A 21,723-nucleotide genomic window follows, 5' to 3' on the forward strand; every position below is an offset into this window, starting at 1 on the left:
GAATCGTCTACTAATTTACTATTAGACACATAAAAAAAGACAAATTAACCACCAGGTGTATGGATGTCGTTCCCAGACATTGCTGAGTTATCACAGTTAAGCTAATCAGATTGAGACATTCATTTCAAAGGGAAGTGTCCCAAAATGTTGTTTTCTAATCAATTATTATTGTGAAGTGACCTTCAAGCATTTGGGTAAAAAAATGTCACCCCTTCATCATTTGAATATATTACAGGGTTTGCAAGATGTGTAAAATGCTGTCATAATAAGCTTTAGTATTCTTGAGTTATGTCTACAAGGTTTTGTGAGAGGTCACATGACCTTGACATTTGACCTCTTCATTATAATCAGATCATGAAGTTGAGGTTTTTGCCAAGTTTAAACAAGTTCCCAGAGAAATTGCTTGCAAAAGAAATAGGAGCCTCAGAGGCTTTATAAAATGAACTGTACTGTTTTACCCATACCACAAATATCAATTTCTTTTCTCACTATACTTGAGATGTTTCAAGAGCAAAGTTCTCAAAGTCTAGTGTGGTAGACTTTGGAGCACATTGGATCAAAGTATGTATATTAATGAGAAGACACTTCATACAGTTTGATTTGATTTTCTGTTTCTATTTATTATTAATTTTTCCAGTCAAAAAAAGGAGCATTTTATTTCTTAAGGCATTCGGGAGAATGAGCAAAACAATCTCTTACACAGCCCTTTCCCCATTATTGAATGCAACATATAAGATGTTTGTATTCGTTTTTTTTTATAGATATCTTCTAAAGCTCAGCAGTGCTCTGAGCTTGTATAAAAAAGCCTTTATCCCACAAACAGCACATAAACATCCGATAAATAAATAGAAAACAAACCCATAAACATTCACAAGACATTCTCCCAGTTACCCTCACATTCATTGGTGCTCATATTCACAGGAAATCTTCAGTGAAAATCACAAAATCAACATGTCACGTTCTGCTTTTACACAATGTAGTGGCAAGACTCACAGCAGAGAGGGAAAGTAAACACAGAGGTCATTTAGGGAATCCATACTATCCATCATATGAAAACGTACTTTGAAATAAAAACTATTTCCAATTACCTGCTGTATAAGTATTGTCCTTTAAGATGGGTTTTCAGCGTTCTATTAGTTTTACCCACCACATTTCACTTGTTTATCTCTGCTGCTGGGGGGAGTGGGGGGTGCAGTTCAGTGCAGCTCATGCATCACTGTCGGTATTTTATTTTCATTACACAGTATGAATATGTGAGTTAACTCGGAATCATTAATGCAGGCAAACGTGGAGAGAGACCCCGAGAGAATTAAATCTTGTTCTTAGGAAAGCTGTTCAAAGCAGCCACCTGTGACGTATTACAAATTCCACTTGAAAAATGAACGCAGCGCCACATAGCAACGACAAATACAAAAGGGAAGAGAAAACGTGAAAAGGTGCTTTAGTATTGCTTCGCAAGGAAATGATCCCTTTCTGATTCCCTCCATTTTCTCCTAAGATTTAATTCTAAATAAAAGACCATTATAGAACACATAATAAACATCATGGCCTTGGTTTGAGGAACATCTTTTGTTTCTCTACTTCAGCCATTGTTGCCAATTCTCATCCAGTTTTACTCCAACTTCACGTTGTTCTGAAACCTTCCAGTCATTTTGTGTACTGACCATAGACTGTAAATATTAATGTACGAAGCCTGAGTGATGTCACCCATCTGCTGCGGCAGGGGGGCTCTGGAGGCTCATCTGGACATCCTGTCTCAGCCAACCTATCAACAGGCTTAGAGCCGGAGCTGAGGAGGGTTTAAAGCCTCCTGACAAACCGTTACATCGCGCCTAACTACGGATAACACGTATCGTTCAGAAAATTAAAACAGATTATATTTAAAAAAAAAAAATCACAGTACAGAGTGTGCCTGTGAGGACAATTACTAATCAGACCAATTTCATTTTTTGAATCAGGCTGTAAACATGTTCATTTCTGCTGTAAAAATTGGCTTTTTCGAATGGTTTGTGTATGTGACTTCCAGGACTTCTGGAACCAGCATTGAGCAGACCCTCAAAGAACTGCAGCATTTTTCACATCCGCATTGGCTTCATTCTTCAACACCGGAGGTTGATGCTTTGTACTGACATACACTCTTCTGTCACATGAAGAAAGAGGTAAGCAAATGGAAAAAAAAAAAAAAAAAAAAGTGCATGTGACCGACACTGAAAAAACACAACCTGGAGCTAAAACAAACACTCCCACAGCCAAGGACGCAACATTCGTCCGTTCTTTTGAGTGTGTTTGTTCACTTCACAAGAGTTCTGCTTCATCCTCGTCATCTTCAGAGCCCGAAGGTCCCTGGCGAACTTCTTCGTACCACTTGTTTGTGAGGGTCTTCATCTGGATCCGGCCATGTAACAGGTCCTGTAAGAGACACGACAGTTAGCATGTCAGCAAACACAAACAAACAAGAATACACACATGAACAGGCAGGTAAAAAATAAGTGATCTTAGAACACATGAGCACTAAAACCTATTTGTTGAAGCGCTGCACTGTTTTTGTTCATTCAGTGAGAGGTTTACATTTGACATTTCTTGTTATGGCGTTTTCTTGGCAGGGTTTGAAAGGTCACGCTTTGCCAAACAATACAATAATATTGAGTTTATGTATTGTGCACCATTCTGATCAATATTTCTCAAAAGATTTTTCATATGACATTTAAGAAATGATTTAAAGGCCAGATTGAATCCATAAAGGACCTTATTTGGCCCACAGGTCATCATTTGAATGGCTCTGCTCCTCAGCCTCATCACAGAGGAGAGCTACAATGCACACGTTTTCTGATGTCTCTGCTTGGGACAAGAGGAAAAAGCTTTGATTTTAAAGCCTCTCTGTGTTCAGCCTGAAGCCTCATCAGATCGGTATTCACTGTGAGGTTGTTGCGATCTGTTTATTGAACATCAAACACAAGGCCTAAGAGAAAAAAGCAGCAAGACTTCAAAACAATGAAATATATATAAAGGACTGTGAGCCCCCTAATTGACTTAAGGTGTTTGTTTTTTTCTCTCACTCTCTTTCTCTCTCTTACCTCTTGGGTTAGCCTGCGAGTGAAAAAGGGGTTAAGGTATTTAGCATCGAGCCACATAAAGCCCTTCAGATCTTGTCTCTGGTAGATATGAGCCTCGTACTCCTCCTCTGTCAGTTCTGATAGGTGCTCGGACTCGATGGTGTTGCCCTGGGGAGGAAAATCAGACGGAAGAGAGAGGGGGGAGTTTGATAAATTGCACCAAATGAAAGAAAAAAAGGGGGGGCGAACAAATGAAGCCGAGCCGGTAGAGATGGAGGAGAGGATGGTGAGGTAAGAGCGGTGAAGTCAAGATCACTTGAAAAAAAAAAAGGACTAGAGATGAAGCAGAGAGAGTAGAGGGAGCAGAGAGATTACATCAAAGCTGGCAGAGAGAGCTTAAAAGGGAAAAATAGGGAGGCTGAAACGCTGAGATGTGAAACTGAGCTTAGGAAGACATCAAACACACAAATAGTATACAAAGGAGTGATTGAAACACACCGCCACACAGTGACCTCTGTGGAGGAATGTACTTTAGACAATTTAGCTGACACAATCTATAAAGACCCAGAAAAGAAGAGTCTGTATTCTGCTGTTTTGAAGACGGTGTTGCAGCCAGCTGTTCGGGCTTATTTGTGCTTGTCAAGAGTTTTGTTGTTTCTGAGTATGAATCAATGTGACAAAGGATGTTTGCTCCCCACTGATTCAGTGTCCTTCAAACAAACCACAATCAACCCTCTGAGCTTTTTTCCTCAGAGGAGAACAGTAAGGGTGTGATGGCAGATGAGAGGATGGCACATCAACTCTCAGTGCAGAGTGTGTGTGTGCGCGCGTGAGTGTGTCTGTACATTGAAGTGATATCTAATTGCTTCCACCATTACCATTTTCTCCGTCTTGCTGAGATTGATGTCTTTCTTGTTCTTCCGTCGCGACTGGCTTTCCTCGATGTCCATGAGGCGGATAAGGGGCATGGTCCCGCCCCCGAGGAGGAGGATGGTGAAGAGGACGATGATGATGGTGGTGGTGCCGATTAGCTGCCGCTTCTCGATGGGCTCCAGGCCCAGATGAAGGCTTAAGGCGTAGGGGATAGCACCCCGTAAACCTTTCAGATACAGAAACAGATTAAGTGGATCAAGATACTGAGATGGCTACATGAGAACACATACTTGGAGGCGACAGTCTCAGAGTTTTGCTAAAAGTATTTTATATGCATTTTATTTATGATGATGTATATATTTTAACTTTAAATTTACACATAAGCACTTGATCCTGTATGTTTTAATTCCTTCCATCATTTTCCTTTAAAAAATGAAGGGCATCAAATAAAAATATTTTTTACTTTCTTAGAAACAAAGTAAGGGAAAATGTCAATTTGATTTAAAGAAACAAACAACAACAACAGATACATTATATGATTAAATTATTTCTGAGGTTACTTTTGATTTATTGGTTGACTGACTCTTTGTTTAAACTCTACTTGGCAATATCTAATTTCTTCTTGAGACATGCATCATATTTTAGGGCAAGAGCCGACAGCCTGGCATTCTTTCAACACTGTAACAGAGAGAAGTTCCTCTGTATGGTCTCACCACTAAACCACATGATGAACATCATTTTGGGTGTGATCTTGTGGTCTCTGAAAAAGTTCAGCAGGAACGACAGAGGGAAGATGTTCACCGCTCGGCCGAGAAGAACCAAAACCTAAGGAGAGAGCAGCAGCCGTCACTCTTACAATCATGAGACACATTTGGATTACTTGTTTTTCTAACAAGAGCACTCACTATGCACCAGATGACGAAGGATATTTCAAACTTATGAGGGAAGCTGAAGATGGAAAGCCCAAGGAAGGCGAACACGCATGTCTCTGGAGAGAAGAATTCATAAATAGCGTTGAGAACTTTTCGGAAGATGAAAAGAGAGACGAGAAATGTGAGGGGGTGGGACAGGGAATTCACAAACCACACATAAAGGCCACTGAGCGCAGAGTCTGCTGCATGAGGATCTGAGTAACAGGAGACAAGTTATGATGGGTGTAGTGGGACATCACAATCCCAGCAAACAGGATGGACATTATTCCTGGAAGTGGAATCAGACAGTGGCATTAGGAAAAAAGACAGTCAAAAATCACCACATGACTTGGTATGTGCAGGAGTATGTGCTTGTGGATTTTGCACTTACCTGACAGTTTGATTCCTTCTGCGAGGCCATAAGGAAGGTATGCAAAGATGATCATCATACCAAACTCCAGTGAAGGAGTCTTCCTCAGATCAAAATGTTTTAGAAACTAGTCAGGGAGTTAGGGAATTTTAATGCAAATGAAAACAGAATAGAATGACCTTCAAGTTTCTCACTCACACACACACACACACACTGAGTCAGGATACAAGAGCCGAGATGAGTCCGGTGAGGGTTCCCAGGGCGGCAGAACCGAAAAACATTCGAAGGAAATAACCCAACGCCTGTATAAAAGTCTCCCAGCCTGTTACCGTGGAGTTGTCTGAGTGGGAAAAGAACCCCTCGGCTGTGCTGAAAGATCACACACAAAAAAAATGCAACTTTTTAATGTTGCACATTCTTTTGTTGTAATACCTTGATCTGACCATAGAGGGCAGAAACACTCCACCTCTGAATATTACAACCTTATGAGCATGACTGTAAGAGAAGAGCGTGTGCAATGTTTGTTGTCCTGTTTGTTTAAGAGAGGTTGGTATATCATCACTTGTCGTACTGTTCTGCCATTCAAAGGATATGATTGGCTACAGTCAATTTGTTCTTTATCTTAGATCTTGAACAGCCTTAATAATAATAAACCCATCAGACACCAGTACTATAAACCTCAGCTCAGACTGTTTATAAGTCATAAAGGTTTTTTATTTTGACAGTTGGTTGACATGATTGATTATCTAGACAGGGTTTTGCCTGCATGGCTCTATCAGGTTTGCCTAGAGGTCAGGGTGAGGGTTAGTTTCAGGTTGTCTGAGTATGTAATTAAAACAAAGAGGAAGTAGTTCAGCCTTCTTGTGTGAACTAAAGCGTCTCATTAGCTGTGTAGATGATGTTTCCTGCTATCACCTGCATCAAGTTTTTTTTTTTTTTTTTTTTTTATCCACTTGGCATTTTTAATATTTCTTCATGAAGACTCAGAAAAGCAAATCTGGGTGCAGTTTTAAATCTGAACTCTACACAATGTCATTCTCAATATGATATCAAAACTAAAAAAAAAAAAATCAAAGACACTATCAGCCGAGCTGTAAAAAAAAACCCCACTGCATCATTCTGTTAACAACAACAAGCTAACTGTCAGGGCTGTCGGGTCTATCTATAATTCATGCACTCATTTACTCTTCGGGGACCATGCAGACACTCGAGATCACTTTGCACATTTAGCTGGTCGTGAGTAGGAGAGATAAGGCACGGATAAAGTGAGTACAGAGACGGCAGATAGGGTGACGGCGTACAAACAAGCGAATCCTGCCAACTGTCTGTTTCCGTCTAACTTGTTCGTCAAGATTTTGTTGGTGTGCCGGTTTGTGTGGCTGACAGTCGCTCCACATTGTGCAGTCTTTCTAAACAATCATGAGAGACACTGTCACTGAGACAACGAGACTGTTCCTTGTGACTATCGTGAGGTTGGTGAAAGTTAAACTGAAATGTGACGCAACATTTTTACTGTTAACTGGAAATCTGTGTTAGCACAATACATTCCATCAACGATCCTCATCCAGGAATGTCCTAAATGCTATCTACATTGATCAGATCAAGATTTTAAGTCGCTAAGACTTAAGACTGCACATTTATCAGATAAGCAAAACTCTACCAGCACCCTCTATTTTTTTTTTTTTTTTTTTAAGCTTTGTTATTAAGTGCAAATCCAAGCAACAAAATAGGTCACTGGTTTACCCCCTGGGTCCCTGGCTTTCTATCGGTGTTACAAACAGAGCTGGGGTGGAATATGTTAGGTCAAGCAGCAGGTGATTATTGAAAGACATACAAATAGTTTGTAAATACTGAAGCCCTTTAACTTACGTGTTGATCAATCTATTAAAGGAAATCTGCAAGACTGATAACTTTATTCACAAAATAACGTCTTTAAATAAATATCACAGTTAGAGGTTACATACTGTACTGTATACCTGTGACTTGGGCGACTTAGGGCGCACTCACACTAGGCTAAGTTGTCCTGTACCGTGTTTAAGCACGATTTTCCCCCCTCCCCCGCTGGCCTGCACTCACACTGCTCCAGGACTAACCAGGCCTGAGCACGGTTACCTCTTGTACCTCTTCCAAGTGTGCCAGGGCCGAGGAAGTGTACAGTGTTTGAGCACAGATCGGAGCACCCACATTAGTCAAACGAACTGGACTTCAGGTGCTTAAGCGCGGGACGGATTGATGGGATCTCTATATTATAGACTTTTTCCTGCACAGAAAAGATGCCAGAAGTGAGTTGATAAAAGACTCTTACTTGGTGAGGACAATGGAGACAGCATCGTTGAGGATGCTCTCACCAAACACCAGCATGTTGAGGACTGGGTCCACGTTGAGGGCGTTAAAGATGGCGATGGTAGCCACAGGGTCCACGGCCGAGATCAGAGAGCCGAAGGCAAAGCTACAGCAAAGGGAGTGAAAATGAGCAGAAGACAAACAGTAACACTGTGATTATGAGATACTCCACAGGCATTACAGACTCCAAGGAAAGTCAAACAAAGGAGGAAACAATAATAAACAACAGAAGAAGATGTAATTTCAGAGGAGGTCAGAGGGAGGTAGAAAGGAAGTGCGTCAAAAACAAGAAAGCACATGCATTCACTAATGCAACACAATCCTATAAATTACATTTGTGTATTGATAGTTGTTCGAGGTGGTGTGAGTCATCCGAAGTCCCTAAATACAGTTTGTGTCAAAGAGGCCACACCTACAACAATATGGCCAAATAATTATTGGACAGCAGAATCACATCGTATTATGTTTGTCGTGTCTTATTAAAAGTGAAAAGAAATAAAATAACATGAACAACTCTTTAAGGGTTATTCAAATGCTTTTGGTTATACAACAGGAATTCAATAAGTATCAAACATTGAGGGAAGAATCGGGTTGACAGTTAGAGTATAAAATATCTAGGAAAGAAAACAAAAAACAAAAATTTTGGGACTTCCCCAAACTAATGAGTTCCTGGCCCCTTTTGAGAATTCCCCGGAAAATCACTGAAATCTGTTTTGCTGGTTCAAAGACAGATGGGATCGAAAGAAAAAAAAAAAAAAAACACTCTGCCAACTGTGATTTCATACACATGCACACTACTCGTGTCCTGTTTATGAGCGGGTGTTCAGGTGTCCAGGTTGTTTATGCACATTTAAATATCACAACCTGTTCAAAGAAATGTGTACAAATCTATACACTGAGAGACCTGAACATATTACTTACAGTACTCTGATAGAAGTCAGCATTATATGTTTTGTATACACACACCACATCCAGGTTTCTGAAACCTTCTGATTGAGTACAGAACATCATGACTAAGAAGTTGAGAAGTCAACTCGTACCAATAGGTTTCTCATGCAGGGTTAGGTCAGGTTGTATCAAGAGTCAAATCTAATCCAGGTCAACGCTAAAAACTTGGCTCCTACAAGAATGTAAACAGAGTCTGAGTTTGAATAGGACTACTTGTACACAATGACTTTAAAAACACGCAGGGGCGTGGAGTGGCCTTCTGCTGTAAGTCGTCTCTGGCAGCCGGATATTTCCTTCCTGGGCTTGCAAACAGCTAACCTCTGAAGTTTCCAATGAATTTATTCTTTAAGGTTGACTTAACATGTCAGTGTGGGATGCTTATATCATAATCCTTGTATCCTATTTCCTTGAATGCTTGTTGAAGTGAAGTTCTTAGACTCACCTATCAGTCATGGACATCTTATAGATCACGTCCGCCTGTGGGGTTGGGGACAGGACAAAGACAGAATGTTGGTGTAAAGACACATCCGCAAACAAAGAGAGCCAATGCCACTGGAGAGAGTCTGAACAAGAAATAATGATGACTATTGCAAATACTCCTATATTCTCTGTATCAAGAAGCTCTTTGAGTCAAGGCAAAGAGGAACCTTTCATTAAGACACAGGTAACAGTTCAGCCCTTCTCTGAACAGGCCCGTGCAATGCCAGAGTTGATGACAGATGTTACTACAGTACAATCCTCACCTGCCCAAGGAAATAGATCCCTCCTCCGACTATGAAGGCAGAGAAGACTGTGCCAATCACAGCAAAGAGAGTAATGGAGCCAATGTTCTGGAAGAAGTTTCCCTGAGCAGAGACGGACACAGTAGCATGACATGTAGAGTTACATAGTGATACACAACATGCAGTAAAGAGGGCAGAGGTACAGAGATATTAGTCAGCATCACTGTGAGTGATGGAGCAGAATGTACATGAACAAGATGTCAGAGACAATAGAAGGCCATAATGTTAATTAAAAATAGAATAATGTGTTGTGAGCTACTGCTTTGTATTTGCCGCTCTAATTGAAACACTAGTTGAGTAAATATATAACAATAGTGTTTATAAATGATGCAGCTGGGAGAAAACATAACAATAAGGCAATAATAGAGCAAACAGAGTGTAGTGCCGCTGATAATATTTTGCTTTCATGTCATAGATTGCCCGAGGCATAAGCAAACACGGAGCCTGCTTCGGTGTCTGTTTGCATTTATATTAGCTTTAAGAGACTTGCATTGTGTTGCTCACAAAAAAAAAAAAAACACAACAGAAATGTTAATACTGTAATTGCTGCTTAGTTTAGAATATGTATATTATCATTCTTGAACAATCGCTTATTGCAACTTTGCACTGTTCATTTTTTGCTGTGTTCAGTCATTCAACTTGAGTGGTGGGAATGTAACCTAATGCACACATTTGTGTTGTACCTTATGTAAAGAGTATCCAGATTCAAAGATGATGGGCGGCAGCAGCAAAAGGAAGAACATGTTGGGTCGGAACATTTCCTCCTCCTTAAAGATAAAGACAGAGAAACAGTTACATTTCATCTGCAAAAAAATAAAAATAAAATATGCTGTGATCCGATTACAGAGACGGAATTTTAACCTTGGCTTTGAGTTGCCGCTGGCTAATTGTGTTACATTATAGCAGTGACGGAAAAGGCCAAGCCCAACTGGGAGCAGGGAGTTGTGTCAGCACACAAAAAACTTTAAGATTACAAGAATCCCAGAGTACACTGTAAACATTATTCACTGAACAGAGTACTTCTTTCCAAAGGGTTTTGTTATCGCAGTGTTGAAATATTCTTATGTTTCGTCAACTTTAATGACCCTGTAATGGTCTTAAATTTAACACACTACCCCAATTTGAGTCATTGCGGTTCTACATGGCTGTGTGATTAGATGTGTGTGTCACTGACTAATAAAACACGTGCTTCTGGTTATTACACAATCCTCAACAGATACTCTGCACAATTCATCTGACAGTCACTTCAGCCATAATCAGCTGACTTAATACTTAGTCATGGAGGAGGGAAAAAGGTGACAAGGGAGACCATGTCTGAGCTGTTCGCAACATCTGACTAAACAAGTGTGGACATTGACTCTTGGATGCCAAACTCACACAATATACACACGGACACACACACCCACGCATATCAGGTGCTCGTCAGGAGGAATGCCTGCCTGGAAGCCAATTCCTGTTCACCACTACTGACAAGCTCTTTCTTTCACACATTCTGGAAAAAGGACACGTGAATACCATTTATTTATTTTTTTTATTTTTTTTTATCTAACAGTCGCGCGCACACAGAAAGGCGCTCACATGCACGCACCACGCGCGCACACACACGATTGCAGTGACCTGAGCTCTCTGATTATTTCAGCGATATAATGAAATCATTGTTGCTTCTCGGCTAAATGGGCCAGCCTCCCAGATCAGGCGTAGGCATCATGTGCCCGTGCATTACGCTCTGGCTGCCAATGTGTCTGTGCATGATGCACCATGTGTTGTTGTATAAGCCAGCGTACACGAGAGTGTGTGTGTGTGTGTGTGTGTGTGTGTGTGTGTGTGTGTGTGTGTGTGTGTGTGTGTGTGTGGGGTATTCTGTACATAATCTATGTTGGCAATATAGAAGCCGATACACAGGATGCATTATCAAAAGGAAGACCTATTTCTCGGCTGTGGTCAACACTTTGGTTTAAAAGATGAAAAAGAGCAGCCCTATATTTAGTCCATCCAGCCAACAATATGTGTCATTGTCCTATGGAGACCACTTTTGACAGCTGGTACAGTCCAACTCTCAACCCCAACAACCCTACAAGCAGATGGACATCAAGTCAATTCCCTCTGTCTTTTGCTGGGCTTCCTTCAGATGCTCATTGTCATGAAAAATTACAGAAATAAAGGATACTATATTTAACATTTATAACTCCTGACAGAGGAGCAAGATACGATGAATGTTAATCAACCGTCAGCTCTTATTTGACTAACAGTGTGAACATTTGAATGCAGGGTATAACTGGTGAGAGTGACCAAAAGATTCATTACATTTCATTCTGTTTACTACAGTCGGTTTAATAGTTTCATCTGTTCTGTAATCTGTGTGTCATGATGGATGTCGATCTCGCTAACTGCAAACAAATCTACCTACGGGTACAAATAAAGTCACCTGAACCTGAAGGTACAAAAGAAAGACAGTGCTGTCAATGAATCACAAATGACTGAATGAAAATGTCAAGTTGGCACTCTGCGTCTGTGTCGATTGGTGCACAAAGTGTTTTTCTCATTTGGTTTTTTCCATTCAGTGTTTTATCAGAGATCACAGATCTTCTTATGAACATGAAGTGATTCACATCACTGGCTCCACCGCAGAAGAACCGTTCATCACTTTAATATATTTCATTCTGTCTACTATAATGCAACAAAACACCATTGTATGTGTTAACCTGTTTGGCAATAAACCCAGGATATCATTCTAATCTTGATGACTGTACAAGACACAAAGTTCAGTTTTACTCAACTGTAATATCCTGGAATATAATCTCTTTCTCTCCATTTCACCGATCATGCAGGTCCAAGGCCAAAAGGAGCATGATAAATCTGTCCCTAACCGTACTTTATTCTAGATAGAAGCTATTAAAAGTAGGTCAGACATAAAGAGTAGCCCATGCAGGACATATGCAAGAATAAAAAGGCTTTGCTCATGCTCACTTTGTCTAATTATGCATACAAATATAAGGAAAAGTAGGCCAACAAGGAATGCATGAAGGTTTCCACTTCTTCCTTGACATTTATCTCCACACAGCTCTTCCCTTCCAGGTAGGGTGAAAGGTTAAATATTAACACCTGAGTCAGAGGAAGGTATGCAGTACATGCACTACAGTCTGACATCTACAGCTGTACTTCTGCATGCATTCATGTATGCACATGTTTAACTGCCACATATGAGAATGTCTTGGAGACTGAACGCGTACTCACCAACTTTACACGCAAATATCCACCCAGATTTAAATGACACATCAGCAAGCTAGTCCTCTGCATGATTTGTTGAAATGAGATTTAATGTGAGGATGAATGTAGATGTACATGGAATGTCTGATTCTAAATATAACTGCAGAATGTGCAGATGTATATGTTTTTGTGCATTATGCATGTTGTCTTAACCTCCATATTCATGCATGGAACACTGACTGTGACAAGTGTACAAGGTATGAATGAGTTTCAAATGCACATTTCTATTAAACATTTATAATTTAAATATTTTTTTAAAAACTAGTAGAACCGCAGTAACGGATTTCACTAGTTCATTTTTAATTATATATTTCACTTCTTTGAATAACTGATTAAACATTTAGTTACTAAAATACAAGAAAAGTTAAATAAATTTGTCTGACTGTGGAAACAGTCCTTATCAAAAAGTGATTTTAATTACGATTATTCAAAAGGCGTCGTTTCTCACATCTGAGATCATGAAACCAGTACATTTGTGGCATTCTTTGCACGATAAATGACACAAATGATTCATCAACTAACCAAATTGTTGGTAATTTAATAACTGTAGTTGATTAATTGACTTTAGGTCGGAACGCCGTAGGTGCCCTGAAAACACGAGACAAGAGGTGTCCTGGGAAAGGTTAATGAGACTTCAGAAACACTAATATTGATAGACACCAGAGAAAACATGTTGTAAGGGACTGAATGATGAGATGGATTCAACCAGAGACCAAAGGATGGGCACACTCTGGTGCCAGTGTCGAGACAGAGCTTGTACTAAATGAGAAAAGACGAATGCCATAGATGAAGGGAGCACAGTTACCCTGGTTGAGAGTACAGGCTCCCCTAGAGGCTGAGGTTTGACACATGGTGACATCACCACGTGGGAAAAAGGCCCCTTAAACCACAATTAAAACGACTCTCCCTGTGTCGCTCTCTCTCTCTCTCTCTCTCTCTCTCTCAACGGCATGAGAGAGATCTAATAAAACTATTTTTGCTGCCCTTTGGAGCTTAAAACACACAACTGCGGCCAATGAGTAGAAAGCACGAGGACCAGTTGTAAGCTTGAATACTAAATCAGAGAGAAAACTAAGTTCCTGTAGTGGACGGGAGCAGCTAATATATTCACCTATGTATGTGCCTTTGTGCTTCGCCTGCGAGACAAATCGCTGCTAGTGTGGCTCTTTTTACCAGCATACTATTTCTTTTTCAATCTGTGTCAGAGCACGGGGGAGAGATGGGCAGATGAGAGAATCTGAACAGTACCAAGAAAGCGCACTAAGGAAAAGCTTCCCTTCATAGGCTTGATTCCAGGAAGCTGACTAGAGATAGAGAGGTTGCTAGTGTAAGGCAAAGACAGTAGAAGGCTGATTAAAGGTGAAGGTAAAGCCAGTGATGACAGGGTGCTGCTGCCTGAGGGTATTTTTTTTTTTTGCACCCTCTCTGAGGATTGTGGGGTTTTATCTGGAGGCTGACTAAATCAGCAAAGAGGCCCAGCTTTAGAAATATGCTTGTTTGAGGTTGAGGTTACGAGCATGAAGGTGCAGCCAGTTTAAACCCGCAACACTGAGCAACAGATAGAAATAAAAAAGGGGAGGCACCTTGACTGGAAACTATTACTCAGTCATATAAATTGCTGTTGAAAAGGTTACACTGATAGAAGCACATTTTTGCTAACGGCCGGGTTACTCACTGAACAGGTTACATGCCTGTTTATAGGGGCCTGCTCAAAAACAAATAGGTCAAAGACAAAGGATTTCCATTCCGGCCTGGATCTTTAGAAGTCTTCAATGGCCTATTAACATTGTGGCTTTTCCACGCTTGCATTGAGTTTCTTGCGAAAAAAGCTGTGATAGTGTAACTACATAGACTCTAGTAATGCTGTTTAGTGATCATAGGCCACAAAGCCACTGCCTACTATATACGGCCAGCGGAGCAGGTTTGCATGCTAGGAACAAAATACAAAAACAAAGATAGCGGTCCAGAGATTCACAGGATGGGAGTTAAGCGGGGAATGGGGCTCCAAGGGCTCTGGTTACGAGTGCTGATGATTCAGCAACACCCTGGGGGCCCCGGGCCAAAAAACAAAGGGCCCCAGTGTGCAGGAAACATTGATACAACCTGTCCTCTTTTTCCTCCCTGCCCCCCTCACTCTGCATCTCTCTCCGTCTCCTGCTCTTGTTCACTGGTTCTCTTGCGCACTGGCAGAGAACAAGGAATGTTAATGAAAGGCTGTGAGAACCAGGAGAAAGAAGGAGGGCTCGAGGACAGAGAGGGAACAGATAACAGGCAAATAATGGTTTGTGTCACCAAAGATAGGTAACAGAGTAGAGATAAAAAAAAAAGATTAGATTTGAAACAAAAACGGTCACCAGGGAATGAATGACTGAGCAAAAAGACGGGCATAGAGATATGAAAAACTAAAGCACAGGGGGGAGGATCTTTAGTGGGTTTGGTGGGTGGGAATGTGTTTCTGGAGCATTATACAAGAACAAGGAAAAGTGGTTTTAAACCCTTTAGTTGGATTAAGAATGCTTTAAATAAACCAAAATGTAAATAATCACGCTCTCTAAATCGATATCAAGAATGTAATGTGTGTAGCTCTTTTGTGTACAGATTGAAGCAACCCTGGCTTTTAACTTAAGGCGTTACTGTTAATTAAAGAAAATGAATATCTTACACAAAAAAAGGCTGTGTAAAAATGGTCAGAAAATCAATGTTTCTGGTGTGTTTTTACTGGCCAGTGTAGTGAGCACACAAGTATCTGAGAAGCAGAATGTGGACAAGACCTAAAACTTTACATACCTTCCAGTTGGCAAGTTCCTGGAACTCAATGAGCTTAATGAAGCCTCCCATTAGAATCCCTGGAAAGAGCAAGGAGACACGACAAACAACAGTTTTAATGTTTTACTACTTCATATGAAAACTGTAAAGCCACCACAGTACAGATGAGGAGTGCAAACCTGAGGCAAAGAGCTATTTTAGTGGTTCAAACAAACAGAAGCCTAGCTAATGTCCACCACGGATAAATTAGACATGAAGAGTGCACACGGGCTCTTGTTTTGTTTTATTCTTTGAGAAAGTCCCCTTAAGGCCTGCAGCTCTCTTGTTACACAGCCCCGCAGAACATTAATTAAAAGGGCGAGGGCAACACAAAGACGTGCAAAGGGCAGAGAAAGAGAGAGATTAAATGTGAAAATAAATTAAGTGTGAGCATCAAAGCATTGTGTCAGACCCAGATACGTGGGCTGATGGAAAGGGATAGTGCGTGGCGAGACACAAAAAGAGTAGTAGGGAGTTAGAGGAAGTGATGAGGAAGGAAAAGCCATCTTTCCTGATTTGTAAGCATTGTGTTATCTCTCTTCAGCAGAGTCCCCGGCTTCCCGACAACTCTAAGATGAGCTCCATCTCACTTGAAACATGCGGGGCATGCGAGAGGACAAAGATTTTCTGGGTCAAGAACGGGTGTGTGTCCCTGAGTCAAAACTCAGGGACACTGCACAAACATGTAAAGATGGTAACTGAGAGTCTTTAAAGGCACTAAACTAGAAGTAATCTTATGAAGAGGCAGAAGAACTCTCAAGAGAAAAACAAGAAATATTTTAAAAACAAAACCTCTTCCTTTATTAACTGCTATAGGGCGGTCACGGTGAAGGAATTCCCACAGCGGTGATCAACGGTGGATCAGTTGCGCGGAATGAGGTATTAAGGCACCATCAAAATTTTTTTTATTTCGCAAATTTATTTGTGATTCTGGGGTCAGCAACTGGCCCACCAGCAATAATATCTGGACGGCCTAGATTATTTAGGTTGGGATTTTATTATTTTCTCAACAACAACGCCATGATAATCAGTGACAGACACAAACATTCCCGCAACGGAACAGTGTGCGAGCAGCCCTGCAGACAGTAGACAACTCCTAATGCAAAGAACCATCCGCAACAGTTATCAGCAGAATCACCTCATCGTTAGCCTTTTTACCTTCAAAAATAAAGTGCAAAGAGAGAGAGACAGAGAGAGAAATAAAGAGAGCTGATACACTGCACAGACATCGACATTGTCCATACTTCACTGAGCGCTCAGATTTGTAAAGTGAGTGCAAGTAACAACAATGCAAAGCCCTGGGTACGGATTTGGAAAACGGCTTTTTATTGTTTTCTTCGCTGCAACACAACAAATCTCTTGCTTTAAAGTTTCCTTTGTGACTCTGTTATCACACCTGGTAAGCCTTGTGGGGAGGCTTGTTATCAGGACGCAGCAACACCAAGAGTTGAAATCAGAGAGAGAGAGAGAGAGAGAGAGAAAGAGAGAGGGATATTCCAGTTTTCACATTAAGTTAGTACTTAGCTTGCGTATTCTATAGTCAAATCCTACTGTACATGCTTTTCAAAACCACACTGTCGTGGTGATAACTGTTGCTGTTCAGCACCAGGCCCTCCCTGTCAACAGTCTGCAGCAATGCTCACTGTTCTGTGGCGAGAATGTTTGTGTATGTCACCGATTGTTATGCTGTTGCCAAGCCAAAATAATCTTGCGTGCCAGATACTATTTGCTAGGTGAGAGTGAGACCTCAAAGTGGATATCCTCAAAGAGTGAGACCTCAAAGTGGATACACGAACTGCATCAAGCTGTATCTACCTTTTCCATCGGCTGAAAGCCGAAAAGATCACAAAGGGGCAGAGTTACATTTGGATTAAGTGCAAGTGCAGTAGCCTTAGTTTGCATCTGAACATGAGGTGACTTGACAAGCGGTTTCTGACGGTTTCCCCAACGCTCCACGGTTGGCTTTTTAATGTTGTGGTATTTCATTTTTGTGACAGCCCTAGCTGTACACAGAATCACAGGCTATAATGTAAGGAATATACAATCACAGAGAAAGTACAAGAAAGCCAGGTCAGACTAAAAGATGTAAGTTCTAAAAAATAATAAAAATAAAAAAGGCATCAAATCCATTATTTATACATGCTCTAAAAAACAGAGAAAAAAATCTTCCTAGACAGATTTAAAATTGGAAACATTGTACAGGTATTTTAAGTTGACCCAGCCAGTGCAGAGCTACGAGTTACATAAGAAGTACTCACCGAGGGACACGACAGCCACACTCTCTGGAAGAAAATGTAGCTTGAACTTGATAAGCAGGTGCACCAATATGATGCAGATACCTGGGGTTGAGAGAGCAAAGGCTAGTGAATGAATATTCAGGACAAATCCATCCATGTCCCAACCATCATGTCACGCCAACTCAGATAGGCCCAAAAATAACCCCCCACCATCATATAGTGTTAACATCTTTTCTTTGGCTGCTTTCCTCCACAAAACCTACGCGTGGACCTGCCAGAGAGGTCTATAAAAAGTGTATACTCTAGCTATAATTTGATTTCTTTTGACACTCTAAATAGACATCTACATTCACATCGTTTTAGTCTTCATAAGTAATACAATATTTTATGCAAATGACTTCAATCTCACTGTTTTGACATAAAGATGACTGCACGGCAGTTCCTTGACATTTAAAATAAGAGTACTTGAGACGGTAAAATAAAAGATAATTGCCCCCAACTAAAACATGAAATGAGCTTGTTACAGTACCATAACACATTCACTATGTCATTGTGTTAATTCAGTGCATATGCACATTAGCTAATTACGACGAGGAACCCCAAGGCCTCAATGCAGTCAAGTAAACAGCAGTTTACACAAACAGTAGAATTACAGTGCAGAAAACAAGATAATCATAACACACAGCGTATGCCAGCAGAGGTCTGTTTGTTCAAGTTGGACTGTTTCTTAATTGGAGTGGCTTAATTAAAGCTTTAGGGAAATGGGCCATAATGTTCATATGGTTTCCAGGAAGTGCTATGTAGGACAAATGGTCACTTTCTAGTACAACTTAGAGGTTTTCTCTCATTTAATGACTGATCAAATCTAAGTCAAATTACTAATATGATGTTTACTTTGACCTCACATGTTATGCTTTGTTCTTTCAACAATTGCCTTTATTATTTGGCTGATGTGGTTTTTTTTTTCTGTGTCTACTTAGTGAACAAGTCTAATTGTCAGCCGTACGCACGCTTTATGCAATTCCATTAGTCATAACCACTTAAAGTGGTAAGCTTCTGACTAAACCTTAAGTGACCAAAAGTGCATTATGGGCATTTTGTGTCTAAAGACCTTACACCATATTCCTTCACCACTTCCTACACAGCAGTTCATCATTTCGCTTTTTATCTCGTAAGCTCAGAGGAACTATAGACTACATTTATCGAGGAAAACAACGTGCAAGTATAGTTAATGGTGGCAGCAAGAGAGCGCACAAAGAAAATCAGACTGACTGAGTCTGATAAAGTTTCTGCAATACCGCAACAATGAGAGACTACTCACCGATAACCAGCAGGCTAAAGAATATGGTCAACCCACTGGACTGCTCCTCTTCTTGGGCCTTAACGCCTGTCTGAACAGGCAGAATAGGCTTGGGAGTAGGGGGTACTGGAGTAGTCGGCTTGGTGGCAGGTGTTGTAGACCGGAGGGTCTCATTGCTGTTGTTATCCGTGTCATTGGACTTGCTGCAGGAAGACAGTTAGGAGAAAACACATGTTAGCGTGAAAAATAAAATTGTCTTACAAATAAGAAAAGAAGATGGATAAAGAGCTAGAGGTTAAATCTATATTACAGGGGAGAACAGATACCTCAATCCCTTAATTTACACTCTGCCTTATAAATATTAGAGGAAAATTGGTTTTCCTCTACTTGTAAGTGAATAATTGTTGAATAATATTGTTTGTGTTTACAGGAAATAAGGGGCCTGAGAATACTTTATTTTCAAAGTAGGCTACATTAGGCCTACTTCTGATTTATAGAGCTTATACTTGACATGAAAATCCTTGCAAAAAAAGGCTTTTCTGCTGATTTCACCTCCTAATTTTACCCTTTAAAAAAAATTCATGACTACAGTTATTGTCAGGTGTTGGTAAATGGGGAACTTCAACAACAAGCTAGCCAGAAGTCGGCGTTACACTGAAAACCTCAATAACGAGGCTACTGATAGCTGGCTAGCAACACTGGGCTCAGTTACTACGAGAGACTGAAACTAAGAACTTAAAGGCAAGAACCTGACAGACGGTCCATCCTGTCGGGGGTCCTGTGACTCGAGTCCATCCTTATTATCATGTTTTATCGATGCTTGCTGGTGTTTAACTAAAGGATTGTCGTTTTGGTTTACATCCTGTCCGTCGTCGTCATCTCTCCCACGTCGCTCCAACGAGTCGTCCCTCTTACCTCGCTGAGGCACGCACGGATTAACGAATAACAGCAAAAGGGATAGCAACAAAATGTTGTGACAAACGCCTCTCATTCTCAAACTGGTGAATTTAACGCCGAAAACAGCATTTAATGACAAAAATGTGTGGAAGTTCCATGTCGACAGCACCGTGCATCTGTTGACATCACGACTCCACTTCCTGGAACATGCATCGACGGGAATTGTAGTCTTTACGTATGACAAGCCAGGTCGCACAGAAGATACGGACACAGTTCCATGCAACTATTGACAGATTAAAAAAAAAAAAAAAAAACACAGACTATATAAGGTATTTCACGGATAACTTTATATTTAAACGAATAGGCTATATATAGAGCGTCGCAGGAGTCCAGTAAATATTTAGTACTCAATTTCCAATGAGCCATTGTAGTGTAGTGTCCGCCTGATGTTTTGTGGATATTGTAGTTTTGCACCCACTGCCAAGATGTAAGGAAACGAAAAATACACCTGTCACCGAAAAATCAATCATAATGGATGGATGGAAATTGAGATAGGCCTACATATATAGCCTACATCGACTACATGAAATAACCTATAATGTTTATAATTAAATGAATGGGGGAAAAAAAGTAAGGCTTTTACATTAGGTTACATATTTTAAAAACATGTAGGGCCTACCTGGACTATTAGCCTATCAGTAGGCTATAAGTAGTTTTTTATTTTATTTTTTATTAAAATAAAAAGTCCGTGACACAGCCTTGTCATCATTTTTTAGGCATGTGGTCGAACTCTTTCAGTCTATTCTCATGTTAATTGGATGAGCAAAATGTTGGGAAAACCCAGCCTACACAACCGAGGATCCAAGAACCACCCATGAATGCACTCAACATGGCTTATTGCAGCCTTCAGACTCCTATTAGGCTTTAGATTTTAGACCAAATACGTCCATTGACTTATTTTAGAGTGAAAATGAATTATTACTTGGCAATAATTACATTGACGCTTTTGAACCCATCCATAAATAGTCTACCTTAAGTGAATAGTTAATCTAAGCCTGTTTTAATAATTTCACAAGTCATTATGCTGCTCGACATATCGACGCTTGTCAAAGTGGTAATGCATTTCTTAGTCGCCTGGTTACGTCGCTGAACGTTGTGTTAGCGTGTACTTTGCTGGATAGCCTTGCTGTTAACGCCCACTCTAGGTAGCCTTTTGCTCATTTTGCGGAGGGCCTGCCCCATTCATAGGGCTTGTAGGCAGGCAGGCGGGCGGGCAGGCGAGGCAAGGCAAGGCAAGGCAAGGCTCAGGAGCGGCCGAACACCGTCAGCGACGTGTAGTGTGTTTGTGTGTGTGTGTGTTTGTGTGTGTGTGTTTGTGTGTGTGTGAGCCAAATGATGGTCTCTCACTCAAAATAACAGGCCAGGGGGGAAAAACTGCGCTATCATTGTCAGCCGTTTCGACAGCGGACTCACCCTCTTCAGAGACCGACACCGTCCTCTTCGGAATGGGATTTGAATGTCTTTGATTGAGTACTGGAGGTCCTCTCCTGCGCTAGACTTGTCGTGGAAATTGACTTCTTAGTCGCCTCCCGGTCCCCTACACCGTTGCCGCAGACCGGCCACCCTACTCGGCACATTTATCCCAGTCCCGGTCCGTAGACCATTGGCTCCTGGCATCTGGAAACATTGGAACTGGTCGATCCATTCGTAAATACACTGAACGTGCCTGTGTGTGCTTTTTGCTGCCTGTATAATGCCGACACATTTGCGGTTCCGGAGAAGGTCATTCCTTGGGCTTTTATTCCTTTTTTCATTGTCCACCTCCGCATTGTACTTCATCTACTCCGCCCCTGGGATCGGTAAGTACAATTTAACGGATTTTTTTTTTTTTTTTTTAAATTTTTTTTAATTTAAACTACCCAGACGTTAGGATGGAG

General features: G+C 40.9%; 2 protein-coding genes across 2 annotated transcripts in view; one reads left to right on the plus strand and one right to left on the minus strand.

Annotated features, from left to right (window-relative positions):
- Positions 1 to 594: 594 nt before the first annotated feature.
- Positions 595 to 20,005, minus strand: slc9a8 (solute carrier family 9 member 8). The gene is made up of 16 exons (XM_020629532.3): positions 19,639 to 20,005; positions 18,911 to 19,092; positions 17,611 to 17,691; positions 15,335 to 15,393; positions 9,964 to 10,047; positions 9,242 to 9,343; positions 8,941 to 8,975; positions 7,513 to 7,656; positions 5,435 to 5,576; positions 5,229 to 5,334; positions 5,010 to 5,126; positions 4,832 to 4,914; positions 4,640 to 4,751; positions 3,932 to 4,152; positions 3,075 to 3,221; positions 595 to 2,409 (listed from the first exon to the last, which is right to left on the minus strand). Exons 1-16 carry the CDS (start codon positions 19,878 to 19,880, stop codon positions 2,296 to 2,298), a joined length of 1,971 nt encoding a protein of 656 aa, XP_020485188.1. The 5' UTR covers positions 19,881 to 20,005; the 3' UTR covers positions 595 to 2,295.
- A 969-nt stretch (positions 20,006 to 20,974) lies between these two features.
- Positions 20,975 to 21,723, plus strand: part of b4galt5 (UDP-Gal:betaGlcNAc beta 1,4- galactosyltransferase, polypeptide 5) — a 29,998-nt gene continuing 29,249 nt past the window's right edge. Inside the window, exon 1 of the mRNA XM_020629533.3 lies at positions 20,975 to 21,645. Coding sequence (XP_020485189.2) covers positions 21,540 to 21,645 — 106 coding nt within the window. The 5' untranslated portion in view covers positions 20,975 to 21,539. The remainder of the gene's footprint in view (positions 21,646 to 21,723) is intronic.

This window comes from Labrus bergylta, chromosome 12 (assembly GCF_963930695.1).
Source record: "Labrus bergylta chromosome 12, fLabBer1.1, whole genome shotgun sequence".
NCBI lineage: Eukaryota > Metazoa > Chordata > Actinopteri > Labriformes > Labridae > Labrus > Labrus bergylta.

Bases quoted from the DNA above. Each gene is read 5' to 3' on its own strand.
- slc9a8 (XM_020629532.3), bottom strand. From the start codon at position 19,880: ATGAGAGGCGTTTGTCACAACATTTTGTTGCTATCCCTTTTGCTGTTA. The intron at 17,692-18,910 runs GTGAGTAGTCTC...TCTCAACCCCAG, and splicing joins CTTTAGCCTGCTGGTTATCG to GTATCTGCATCATATTGGTG. The intron at 3,222-3,931 runs GTAATGGTGGAA...TTTCCTCCCCAG, and splicing joins TCAGCAAGACGGAGAAAATG to GGCAACACCATCGAGTCCGA.